This window comes from Accipiter gentilis, chromosome 18, assembly GCF_929443795.1.
Source record: "Accipiter gentilis chromosome 18, bAccGen1.1, whole genome shotgun sequence".
NCBI classification, from domain to species: domain Eukaryota; kingdom Metazoa; phylum Chordata; class Aves; order Accipitriformes; family Accipitridae; genus Astur; species Astur gentilis.
The window spans coordinates 9,477,635-9,490,421 of record NC_064897.1 but is presented as its reverse complement, the minus strand read 5'-3'; the positions used below and the strand labels follow the sequence as shown (position 1 = coordinate 9,490,421).

The 12,787-nt window shown below is 40.9% G+C and overlaps 1 protein-coding gene across 13 annotated transcripts in view; it reads right to left on the bottom strand.

The window, feature by feature from the left end:
* The window catches only part of ITPR2 (inositol 1,4,5-trisphosphate receptor type 2), a 286,834-nt gene that overhangs the window by 51,581 nt on the left and 222,466 nt on the right, over positions 1 to 12,787 (bottom strand). For all 13 annotated transcript variants that reach the window (XM_049822308.1, XM_049822311.1, XM_049822321.1 and 10 more), the window contains one exon: positions 1,128 to 1,235. In XM_049822308.1, the coding sequence (XP_049678265.1) occupies positions 1,128 to 1,235 (108 nt within the window). The remainder of the gene's footprint in view (positions 1 to 1,127; positions 1,236 to 12,787) is intronic.

Genomic DNA, 12,787 nt, shown 5'->3' with positions numbered 1-12,787 from the left:
TGCCTAAATTTACAACCTACCCAGGTAACTCACTGATAGTTGCTAACAGATACCTCAAAAGCACCCCAAATATTAAAATATGTGAAGAGAAGCACTGAGCCGCCCTCTGGACAACCACAGCCATGGAGCTTCCATCTATCCTGTGGTGGGATAACGTGACCAGTATCAGGCAAAAAGGACGGTGGGAAAGAGAGAAGGACCCAGCCACGGCCTGTCTTGATGGCAGCCAGGACAATACAGACCTGAGGCACTTGTGTCAAGACTGCTCCCAATGCACGCAAGCTCAGGTCCAATGTTGATGGAGCCTGGGACCCCACTGAAGGTAACATTATTGGCTTGGATTCAGGCTGGGCTGGTGTGCAACCATACTGTGCAGTTTTCATACTCGGCCAATTTTGGACTTGATACAGCACTTCCAAGAGAGAGCCAGGTGCCTCCTCTTCCTGCAGTCTCTCGCAGCAGCTGCCTTTGCACCATAGAAATTCTCGTCCTTACAAAGTCACTAAGGTCTAGAGATACTACAGTTCCTAACTCCTATCTTGATGCCTATAATCCCATGAAATCTGTAAGAGCACAGGAACTGATATAAGAGTTAACAATCTAAATACCTCTGTGGATCTTGATCTAAATCCAATCCATGGCAGGCATAAAGTTTAAAATAGAGAACAGAACTGATGAACCAGGCCAAGCCTTGGTCTTTTAAACAAAAGCCATACCGAATGTCTACACCACTTCAAAACCTCTTTGTACTCTAGCCAGACTTTTAATTTGATCAGTTAGCATCACTGGCTTTGAAACCGATGATTATTTATTTAAGTGATGTACCATACAAGATTATTCTTGACTTCATGACACAGCTACTATCCACAGTCATTATTTCCTTAACAAAACAGGTTTGGTAACAAACAGGAAAGTTACTGTAAAATGATTATTTGGAGCCACTTTTAATACAGGTGCATTCCTTTTTCTCCCATAGCCAAAAGCACATTATTCAACCTTCTCCTTCTCATAAATTATCTACACCAATTGAATAAGCTTTGCTGTTCAGAAGCTTAAAAAGAGGTGATACACCATGCACGAGATGCAAACTTGTCTCATATTCAATCTTCTAGTAAGCAATTCTTTACCTCTATCTGTGCCGTATGATTGGCATAATACCTCAAGGCTTCATCTCCTTCATCTGGATCTGACCCTGGCTTCAGCATCTGTTGCAATGTTTTATTGTGACGAGCCAACTAGAAAAAGAAAAAAAAATCTGATTTATATCCCGCTGCTATGTTTTCAGCTTTATCATCTTCGCTAACACAAATCCTCCTTCCCCCCACCCCCATATACTTACATGCTCAACTCAGTGGGGCTCTTTCCACAGATAACAACAAAAATTTAATTACTTGAGAACAATAGAAATAATTTAGTCTTAAGAAGTCAGCAGCAAGTCTTCAGCTCAGATTTATGAAAGACAGCTTAGCCTGCAGCCTAGATGGTTTTTGGAGGGCTTTTGACAAATGCCAAAAAATTAGACCGAATGCTTCTTTTCACTTAAGTTTAGACCTAAATTTGCATACCTCTGTCTATGTAATTACATTTACAATTAAATTTTCCCTGCAATTTCAAATGGCTAAACTGTTCTTTACCATGTTGTAGGTTGGTATTTCAGGGCTGCCAAGATAATGTCCATAACTATTTCAGAGGCAGCTGGACTGCAGTGGCAGGCAAATACGTTCTTAACTGTACAGTTTATATACATAGCACATATGTACACACACAAAAATATGTATCTCATATAAACTTTTACAAATTATAGACTTTACATGATTCATAAAATACATCTGTTCTTGTTGAATAGTAAATACTTTAAATGCTCGATAGCTGCACAAAGTTTAACACCAAGAATGTCAGCAAATACATTCATGATGCCCTTTAGGCCAGTGAGAAACAAAGATCTAATTACAAGGCATGAGGAAACATTACTAACAATGCAATTTTCCCTATATCATAGTGAGTGGTTTTCATCCAGAAACTCTTTTTTTTTCACCTATTTTAAGGTGGGGGAAAGCAAGGCAGGAAAGGAAAGGCTATTTTGCAGATGTGATCCAGGTCTTAATCACTACACCAACATCGCCACAATGGACTAGACACAGATGTTAGAAACGAGGCAGGTACAGCACTCAAAATGACCACAGGAACTAGGCTTTGAAGTGATGATCACCACAGGTGGATTAGGATTGTACTACATGAAATAACACAGTATCGTGAGGAATTATAATATAATTGTAAATCTACAAAAAGAATGTCAGGGATCAAGTCTAAAAGTAACAATGGATCTAAACAGATATTGTAATAATCTAACCAGAAAGTAATCTCACTTGTTTATAAGCTATTTGCATGTCTCACCATCCCCTTTTTATCTAAGAATGGAGGGGGAGAGGTACATATACAATTTACTCTATTGAAGTTCTCTAGAATGTACTGATCAAAATAAATTTTCTCCTTGATCTTGATACAAACTTATTAATTAAAGATGAATAATAATAAATGGAATATCCCAAAGCAAGAGAATACCAGGAAAGAAATATTCAGGAAGAATAAATGTACTTCCTACAACTTCCTCATGGACAGAAGTCTGCTTGGCCCTGATAGTAGAGCCCTGAGCCAATGTGGCAGAACATCAGCCTTTTATAAAAAAGGCTCACGAGCAGATATTCAGGGAGACATGCAAAAAATCATATGGGGGTCAACTGCAGAGCAATATTCTTTCCACCAATAATAGATTTCTGCCTTAAATAGTTATTTTTTTACTCTATCTAGCAAATGTATGTATAGTCTCATTACACGTATTAATATCTTACGCAGCTTCCACTTATTTTTAAGACTAAAAAGGTTCTTTAAGACTATCTGACTAGTTCTTCTCCTTCACACGAGCCATATAACCTGATCCAGTCAGTAGTCTTTGCAGTATGCCCACAACATCTGCTTAGCAGGACAACTTGAATTCATTTTCTAGAGGTCTTTTGCATCTCTCTCAATACACGCTCTAGTATCATGAAGAAACAAGACGCGTTTGTGAAAACAAGGTAGTTACTGTTTAAAAATTCCCTTTAAACAGTGTTACTATTTTGCCTTTCAGCTTTATTGAATGTCCCTCTTCTTCTGTACTTACGAAAGGGCAAGCAAGAGTGCCCGATTCACCTTCTCTGTATCATTCATCATTCCGTACACTACTATCACGTCCTCTCTTATTTGTCTCTTCTTTAAATTAAAACAATCCCTATCTTTCCCATCCTTCCTCAAACAGAAGACTCTCTATGACTCAATTATTTTCCTTGTCTATCTCCAAATGCCCTTTACTTTGGCTATATCTCTTCTTTAAGATACGAAGAAAAGAACTGACTAGACAGAACGCAATCACACCCTGCTTGGAGTGATGAATTAGCATAAACAGAAGCAAATATATTCCCCCTTTTTTATCTTCAGTAATACAGAGGAACTTTGCCTGTATCTTTACCCTTTTTTCTCCAATGTCAACCATTAAGATTTTGAGTTTTCTAATAAATGACAAGTCAAGGATATAGGGATAGTTCTTCTCATATTAAAATTATGCCATGCCAGTTTGGAGAAAGGGACATGTATAGGTTCAGAAATTTCCATTAGTACCACAAAAAATTTCCTATAAACATACTTGGATTTGTATACAGAACTGGAAATGCCATTTGTTAACCATATGAAATCTCAAGGTATTGCTTCCTGATACGCTTTTAACTGTCCGTAACACTTACTGTAAACGTATCTCCCAGTAAGTATCAGTAACAGAAGTTCCCTCACCACATGGACTAGAAACAAAAACCATGTCAGCCCTCTCGTGCTGTAATGGGACTGACTAGCACAGTGCGTTAACAGACTGCTGCTGATTTGAGACAGCACTGATGCCGTGCATATTTCACTATCAGGTTTCATGTGAACAGCAGCCACGTACTTTAAAAGAGTGTGATCAGTGATCTTCATTATACTTATACTTAGGGCGTGTTATCAGGCAGCGACTGCCTTGTGCACTGATGTGTGTACAGAGCCTACCACCACACAGCTGGGGCTTCCTGACACTAGCACTAGACGAAATCACCTGAAGAACAGGCCAGGATCTTCCGTGCTAGCACCTCATCTGCCAGTAAAGACACATCAGAAATGACCAGGGACTGCTGACCAAGCTGGAGGAACTACAGCAGATTTCAGAAGGGAAACCTACCTAAAGGTGTCAGCAGTAGTGCTAGGCAATAAGTGCTCGTAACTTCATTTCTCTCTGCTTCCCCATCTCTCTATATCCACTTACCTTCTGTGGCCTAGACCTTCAGACAGTAACCTCAGGGCAAAGGGTCTATTTTCTGCTTGTATTGCAGTTCCTAAGTGGATGGATTTCTCTACATTGACAGAATAGTAAGTACTGCTAATATTTCTGTATTGTCACAGCTACGTCAATGAAAGAATGGTGTGGACAGTAATCTGTGAAAGCTCAGATCTGAAGCAGAGGCCCACAGTAAGACACAGAACAGCTTTAGAAATGCTATGTTATTTGGCAACTACAATGTTTTCTGAAGCTCTGCTTTCATGATCCTTCCTTTGCTCTGTAATGAGCTCAAAGGCCCACATGGGCATAGGGGACTGTGTCAACAGACTCCTTGACCAGCACAGAGCTTTTTGTGAGATCAAAGACATAGCAATGAAAATAACAATGTAGTGACAAACTGTGAACCTAAAATATGGAAAGCTTATCCAAGCTTATAATACACCCTAGGTGACAGTCTGTGACTGGCATGTAAAGGCCGTGCGAGCTCCGAATGACATTTTTTCATATTTAACTCCTGTGATGTAGTTAAGTGTTATTTCCGAAGTGCTGCACAAATCTTTTGGGGCAGCTGGAGGACAAGACACTGGATGGGCATGGACAATAGCAACTATAATGAAAAGAACAGCCCCATTTATGTTTGCAAAGCAAAGCTCAAAAATGCACAGCAAGCGTAACTGATACAAAAAATATCCATCACTAGAGCCTGAATTTGCAAAGAGCCCTGAAAAATCACCTCTGAAGAGAAAACTCTCTCAGTCAGTCAGTCATTCACCCATCAACCATGCCAGTGACAATATTTTAAATGTCAATACTATTTTACTACTCATCAAGGCATGTAGGAACAAGAAAGCAATAGCATACAATGGAAGGGTGATTTCCAAAGAGGGGATGTGTAAGGCAATAGCTATATGAATAAAGATCATTTGGCTTTCAGTCAGTTCCCCAGGAAGGATTGTTGTTCATCTTGAAAGATTTTTACTTAAAAAATTTGGAAAACACTGTAATAAAGCATCAGTACAAAATGTGAAAGATTGAGGACAGACCAAGACCGCTAAAGGCATTAATAAAGAAACAGCAGAGATAATGACAGAATTACAAGTAATACTCAGTCTAAACTCCTCACACAACACGATTATAAAATCAGATCTGCTAGTCATCTGGGATTCCATATATGATCAGCAGCATGGAAAACCACAGCAGAGCCATCTTTTGCAATTAACAATATATGGGTTTCCTACAGGCTTTTTGTTTTAAAGTCTAGATTTCCTTGAACAAAAATGCAGTTATTTAAATGTTTTCAAAGAAGAAGTGATTTAAAGCTGTGAACATTCATGTCATCAGCCTGTCAATAACTCCTTGACTTGGGATACTAGATTGATTTGCTAAAACACATATGTACATATGTGCGTGCGTGTGGAAAAATTGCTGGGAAAAGAGAAAGTAATTCTCCACTTTTCATTATCTCTGTAAAACACAGACCCCCTCCATATTTTTACAAGAACATGTCAGTCCCTGGTTATAAGTTGTAAACTGCAAGGGTCTCCTCTGTAGGCCAATCTTCATCAGAGGCATGAGATCTAACCCAGTATGCAGCCAAGACAGTTGTCAAAATTCCTGCCGATTTCACCAGGCTTTGCTTCAGGCCCAAAAAAGGACAGGAGTCCAAGAAATATGAGCTAGAAACAGCAGGATGACAACCCCCAAATTCTGTGATATTTATTTCACTCTCTAGCATTTTCAAACTGCCAAAACCGGGGGGTAAAGGTGACTTTTTATGACTAGAATGGTATAAAAGGATCTAAATGGGTGAGGCTTAGTCCTGTAAGCAACCAGGGTTTTCACGGAAGAGTTGGTTCACTGGCAGTGTCAAACACATTAAACTGATTTTCTAGAAAAGGCTGATGGAGTATTACTATAAGCTCTGGATAACTGGCCAAGAAGCACAAATAAAGACACAAATAGTTTCTGTGCCTTGAAACACTTTATATTTACAGTATTACTATTAAGAAGTATTACAAACATCTAAAAACCCAGAAACAACATTATTTAAAAAACTATTACCCTTGTCACCAATTCTCTTGAGTTTCTTCTCACAGCTGTAAGGCAGCGGTAAGGCTGTTACCTGGTGGGGGAGATACCTGGCACACAGGCACACCTGATGCGGCAAGGGCACTGGGTTAGGCAGCAGTTGGGAGCGCGCTGGGGTCTGGGGCTCATTTTGGGGAGGGAACTGGATGTGCAGTGCGCTTGCAAGCTATAGCACTGCACAGTGCCCTCTCTGCCCTTAGCCCAGGCCCCAGCTGCAGCTCACTAGCCAACCCTCTGGTGTGCCAGTCAGCCCCGTCTAGCGTGTCAGAGCAAAGACAGGCCACTGCACAGCCCTGGAAGTTGCTGAACTACAGACCTTGGCAAAAGTGAGGCAAGAGCTGTTTGTACAGACCTGATGTCCAATGCATGACATTAAATAGATCTGCTGTAAACTATCTTCATCTCTACCCTGTCAGTAACCAGATGTACTGCAGTGTGGGTTGCCAGCCCAAAGGCCAGTGGTCTTTCACCACAGAGAAATGAGACAAAATATAACTTCCAGCAACAGCAGAATAATTGCATCTGTTCAGATTAGTTTCACCTTGCTGTGCAAACAGACTTGTGCAGCTGGGGCTCATTTACAGCCGCAATCTCTTCCTCTTTCTTCCCCTTCAGTCTCTGGGCTCCTGGAGCCAGGCAGTGTGAGATCTGGTACCACCAAACACCCTCACAAGGGAAAACCCCGGTCATCTCACTGAACACGTTTTCTGCTTAGAAGCAAGAAAGGATAAAAAAGCTGCCTGGGGACTGACCAGAAAACCCCAAGGACCGAGAAACAACAGCAAAGAGAAAGTCAAGGGAGTAGCAAACAGGATGGGTGAGAGACAGAAGACGACAGGAGACAGAAAATGAGATCCTCTTCCCTGGCGTGCCAGGAGCTTACCACACACCAGCTCCCTGCCCAGGGCAAATGAGAACACTCCTATTCCATCAGTAAACAAGGACAGAGGGAAAGCAAGGAAAAAGGAAATGTCATCTTAACCATAACTGAGCAGAAATTTTTATTCCAACTGGCTGTACTAACAGTAATAACAACTTCTCAACTCCCCATGTTCCAATCAAAACTGAATGGTGCTTTCTGCAATACACAGGGCAACTTCCTTTCCAGAAGTCATTACAGTTTTATAGAGCGGCACCTTTGCACTCTACCACAAAGCAATCTGTTAACAAACATTAGGAACAGCAGGGATGGAGCAATGGGAGACTCTCAAATCAAGTATTCATTGATTTAATTTAGATGATTATACTGTACAGAGCAACCAAAAGGGTTTAGAGTTAATCTTCCCCTGATGGCTTGTGGTACATGAGCAGGGCCCTGGGTGGTCCAGACGCTGTGGATTCTGTTGCTGGGTCTTCCATGGCCTCGTGTAACCTCTGAGACACCACCTCTCCTCCCCAGCCTCCATGTGGTGCGCACTACAGATTATGGATAATAGCGATCTACCTCACAGGGAAGGGAGAAATAAAACACCTCGACATTATCACATAGGAGAAACCACCACTGTTAAGTGATCTCTATCACTATTATGTTTGCAGCCCCCATAACAAGTTTATTACTGGTTTTGCTGTGGTTTTGCTGTTCTTTTATCCCTGAGGAAAGCCAGCAGAAGACAAAATTACTTGCTAACATTTCAATGAGCTTTACTTCCATTTGTCATCTTCATAATTTCTTTCGCAGGCAAAGCTTGCTTTCAAAAAAAAAAATGAAGAGTATGTGTGGGGAAGGTTCAGGTCAGATAAAATGTGTTGCAACAGAACAAAATTAATTTGAGAGGGATGGGTGTGAAACATCTCTGCAGGCTATGTGTAAACTGTCATGGCCAGCTGTGCCTACATGAGCCAAACCGGCACAATGCATACTTTGGTCACATTTGGGTTTTGGTGTACACTGACCATACTGGACATAGGATGTGGACAGCAGTATGCAATCCAGAGTGTTCCAACAGGATGACACAACTGCACTTGTAGACTGCCTCCTATGATTACTGTAAGCAAAATTTTGGAGACTACAGGATGGAAGGAAATAAGGAGATGATGAAGTATCAAACATGATTATGGGAAGATAACAAGAAAGTTCAATGGAAACGGAAGAAAAAGAGAGCAGAGTTACTGCAACTAGTCTTCTTCACAGCATAACAAGGAAGAAGGTCCCAGCCACATGCAACTTCTATGAAAGGCAGATAAAACATTGTACCCAAAATAAGACCTTATTGGCATGCTCATCAACATTGTAAAGACCCAGTCTGAGAAAGACCAAAACCAGCAACAAACCAGCAAGCGTATGGATCCCAAATCCACACAGCAAGAGAACTGTTCACCTCTAAAAGCCACCAACACTTTATACACATACCAAATATATACATAAACCTGACATAGTGAATGGCATACCCCTTTCAGGAACTCTCAAAATCCTTTTGCTAGCAAGCACTTTACTTTCTAGGTTTCTCTCATTCAGAACAGTGATTCTCTGCAAAATAGCTATCTTCTGCTGTCTAACATGTGGCTTCTAAAGAAAAGGAAGGCTAGCAGAGACAAAAGGAGGAACTGCTTACGACTCCTGTTTTGGGGGCAATGCGGTAAGGGGAACCACTGTTTTAAGTCTTTAAGTATGGATATATTTCCTTCTGTAAGCCATAAGACTAGAAAACATTGATTGGCAGTCAACCTCCCGTCCTCTGGCACCAAGCAGAAAGTAACTCATGGGCTGATACTTCCAGAGTGGGCTCATCCTCTTCTCCAGAGTCTACCGAAACTACATGGAAACCAGCTCAGTCTCTGACCTGAAGTGTGAGACTTGCATCGCTGGCTCCCTCCTCATGTTTTCCCACCCTTAAGTCTCATCTCATACGTTTGCAGTATAGTGCCATGGTGTCTTTTGCACACTGTGACCCCTTAAGCTGGATGCAGTTCACCACCCAATCTATGATACAACCACCAGCTTTGCTACATGCAGGTATGGCTTGGAAGACGGCCACTGTACATACGCTGCACTTGTAGAGGCTGGGATAAGCCATCTACCAATTTTTAATGAAGCACATTAAAGAGGCTTAAGTCCTTGGCTGCAACTCGGTATCATGGCTCAGCCTCCATGATTCAAGCACTTGAATACGGCCATTATGTGGTGTTAGTTGTTACAGCAATAGCAAAGTAAAAAGTCTGTTTGTAGCCAACCCTGTTAGCATCCCACCTTTTCAACAGGTATTTCCACAACACACAGAAAACCATAACTTGGTCATTCAGGGTCAAAAACATATGAGACTAACATAGCAAGTAAATAGCTGAAGCTGCAATCTATCAAAAGACAGATTCACAAAAGACATGCATTTCCTAGTCTCTGCAGGGGTCTGATGTATATACTTTGCGGGGTACAAAACAGGGCAGTTATGAACTGTGGAGATGGACAGGAACTGAGAGATGTTTCCCTTCAAATAATTACAGTGGTGAGATTTTCCAGCTTTTTCAATCATGCTGTTGAATGTTTGCCTCACCCTCCAATTAGCAGAGCAAAATAGCTTTTTAAAAAAATAATTTAGGGGTATAGGAACAGAGAGAAGAAAAAGTAAAATGGTGAGTTACTCTTTCCAACTCTGTATTATGGCTACTGCCTTCAGGAGAGTACTTTCACCTGACATCTATAAAGTAACAGTTCCCGGTAGGAGAGCAAAAGGGTAGAAATTTCATCTCTCTCCTCATCAGACATTCACAAATAATGCTGCTTTACCCAACTAACTAGCAGCTAAATGGTGCTCTGCAGATAGACTCATAGAAAAACCTAGAAAGACCAATTTCATTTAAGGCTACCACAGATCATCATTCATGAAACAAATTCTGAAAATCCTTGCCCATACATAATGGCAGATAAACCATTTCTTTAACCCCAGGTTGATTAGATGTTTATCCGTGTGCAGGTCTGAAGGTGTTTTACTCCTGTAAAACTACTGGTGGTCATAAGTAACTGATCACCTCCTTTTGGTGCAGAAAAGCATAATCAGCTGCTAAAACTAAATTTCACAGCTGGACACTTTTAACCAGTAACTCTTATAGCTGCCTCGGAAAAAGTGCAAGGTGGACCTCATTTTCAGATTTCTGCACTGTGTTAAATAAGTGAAACAAAAAGGATGGCAACTGAGGTAGTCCTGCCTATTTGTAGACTACAAATTCAGATCTTGTCTATTCTGGAAAACTCTTAAGATGACTGAAATACCTAATTAAATTATGACATCAGAGGAGATGAGAGTTAAAACTGAGCAACTGTGAGGACCAGACATATTTTGACATTCTGTTTAATGCTCTCCATTTTTGTTAACCTGTAATTATTTCAATGACTACTGAACAATTGAGAGGGATAAAAAAGTATGTCTTGTTACAGAAGATGCTCCCCCTGTTTTTAATTAAGGTGTAGGATTTCACAATGCAGATATCTGAGGCCTATTAGAACTGCTCTGATAACATTAAGTAAGACCAGACTTCACTTTCATGATATTGCCAAGGTTACCCTCACTTCCCCTCAAAACAAACAAAGCAAGTTCCTCCTAGCTTAGAGTAAAATGTTTTAGTTGTGCTTTAGATATAAGAAAAAGAGCACTTTGGTTCATTTGAAGGTCACCTCTAATGGAAAAGCCCCAGCTCTGCCTCCAGAGCAAGCCTTCACCTACAGTAGACTATTACAACTTAACACTTTGTGTAATTCAGCTTTCTTAATAAGGGCAGTTTGCTGCAATCTGAACAAAGCAAGTAGCAACATTACATACATTTCTGAGCAGACAATATGTATGCCCTGTGGTTGAGGGCAACTGAAAGTGCAGTCTACATTGAAGAGTGACTTTGTAAAGATGGCACTGTGCGGTTCCACATTTATTGTCTCTCAATGGCTTCTGGATTGAGTTTACTCAGTGTACAAGTGAAATGATTTTTAATTCTACTTAACGCTCCTCCATGCAACTTCAATAGAAAAGCTTTAAGTCAAGCCATCCTCTTTTTCGCCCATGTATCATCACTCTTAATGAAGACTGTGCGTGCCAAATGCAATCTGGGATCTCTAAGGTAAGAGTATGATTTGAGGGCAACAGGTCAAGTTCTCCACTAGTATAAATCAGTACTGCTTGCCTGCTTTCAGTGGAGGCATTCCCATGTAGACCAGCTGAGGATATGGCTAAATGAAGACCCATTCTTAAAGTGAGAAGTTAAGTAACTTGCCCTGCTTGTGATACAGAATCAAAGGAGAACTAAAGTCATTCTCCCCAGTCTGCCCTGCTTCAGATAGCTATAAAAAGGTAGTATGTTTACTCCTAATACAGGACTGCAAATAGAGTCTGAGAGCAAAGAATGTCTTAAACAGTATGTCATTGTCCCGCAGCCAATTTTCAGAGTAAAACCACAGACTAATGTGAAGATTTCACAATGCAGATATTTGACAAAGAAAAGATATTTCTTCTGGTGTAACGTTTGGGCCCCAGCACCAATACAACATATTTCCCAACGACAAAAAAAAAATCTTGTAAACCACAAAACACAAGGACACAGGATAACAGAAGTTAAAGATAGAAGAAGAAACCCACAAAGCAGAAATATTAAAGCCACCTGTGCACTAGTGAAATACACAATCACCAGAGCCAAAGGATATATCCCTCATTAATATTGCATATAATAAAACACACACATATGTATAAGACACTCGATCTTACTCTAGAGAAGTAGAACCAGAAGAATGGAAATAAACTAAAACCTTTGTGGCCAGCCTACAGTAAAAACCTCTAGCCTGAATCCTAGCAGCTCTTAGCAGCCTAAGTCAACAGGACACCAGAGGGAAAACAGAGGTCCCCATGTAGATCCCTATCAAAGTCACAACAGGATTCTGAGGTGAATGCTTCCAAGGAGAAGGGGAGAAAAAGAAACGTTGAAGGACAAGTTGCCAAGGTTTTAACCTGAGACCTAACAACGAAGCACAAGTTGCCAAGGTTTTAACCTGAGACCTAACAGCAGCCACAGACATTTGTTTAATCTTTCAGGCGCTCATTAGTGTCAAGCCCTTGTGGCAGCCTCCATACTGTCTCTCTATACTGTAGCTGGCTGAAGGTAGAGTTATATACCATCCTAATGAGCCGCAAGGAGGGTGATGTGCGTCATTGGCTTCTGTTTCAATCTTGGCAATCTAAGTGTAAAAGCCTTGCAACAGCTTCTGATTCTGCTGACATTTAATTAGCCGGTGTCATTTTGATGCCATAGCCTGTCTCATCAGGATGATAACTACAAAACAACATGTGGAGCATAAAAGTTCTATAAGAAGTTTCAGGTCTGGCAGCCAAGGATATGAGTCCCCTGACAGTCACGGTTCCTGGGACTGGTCCCCATTAGCCCTTT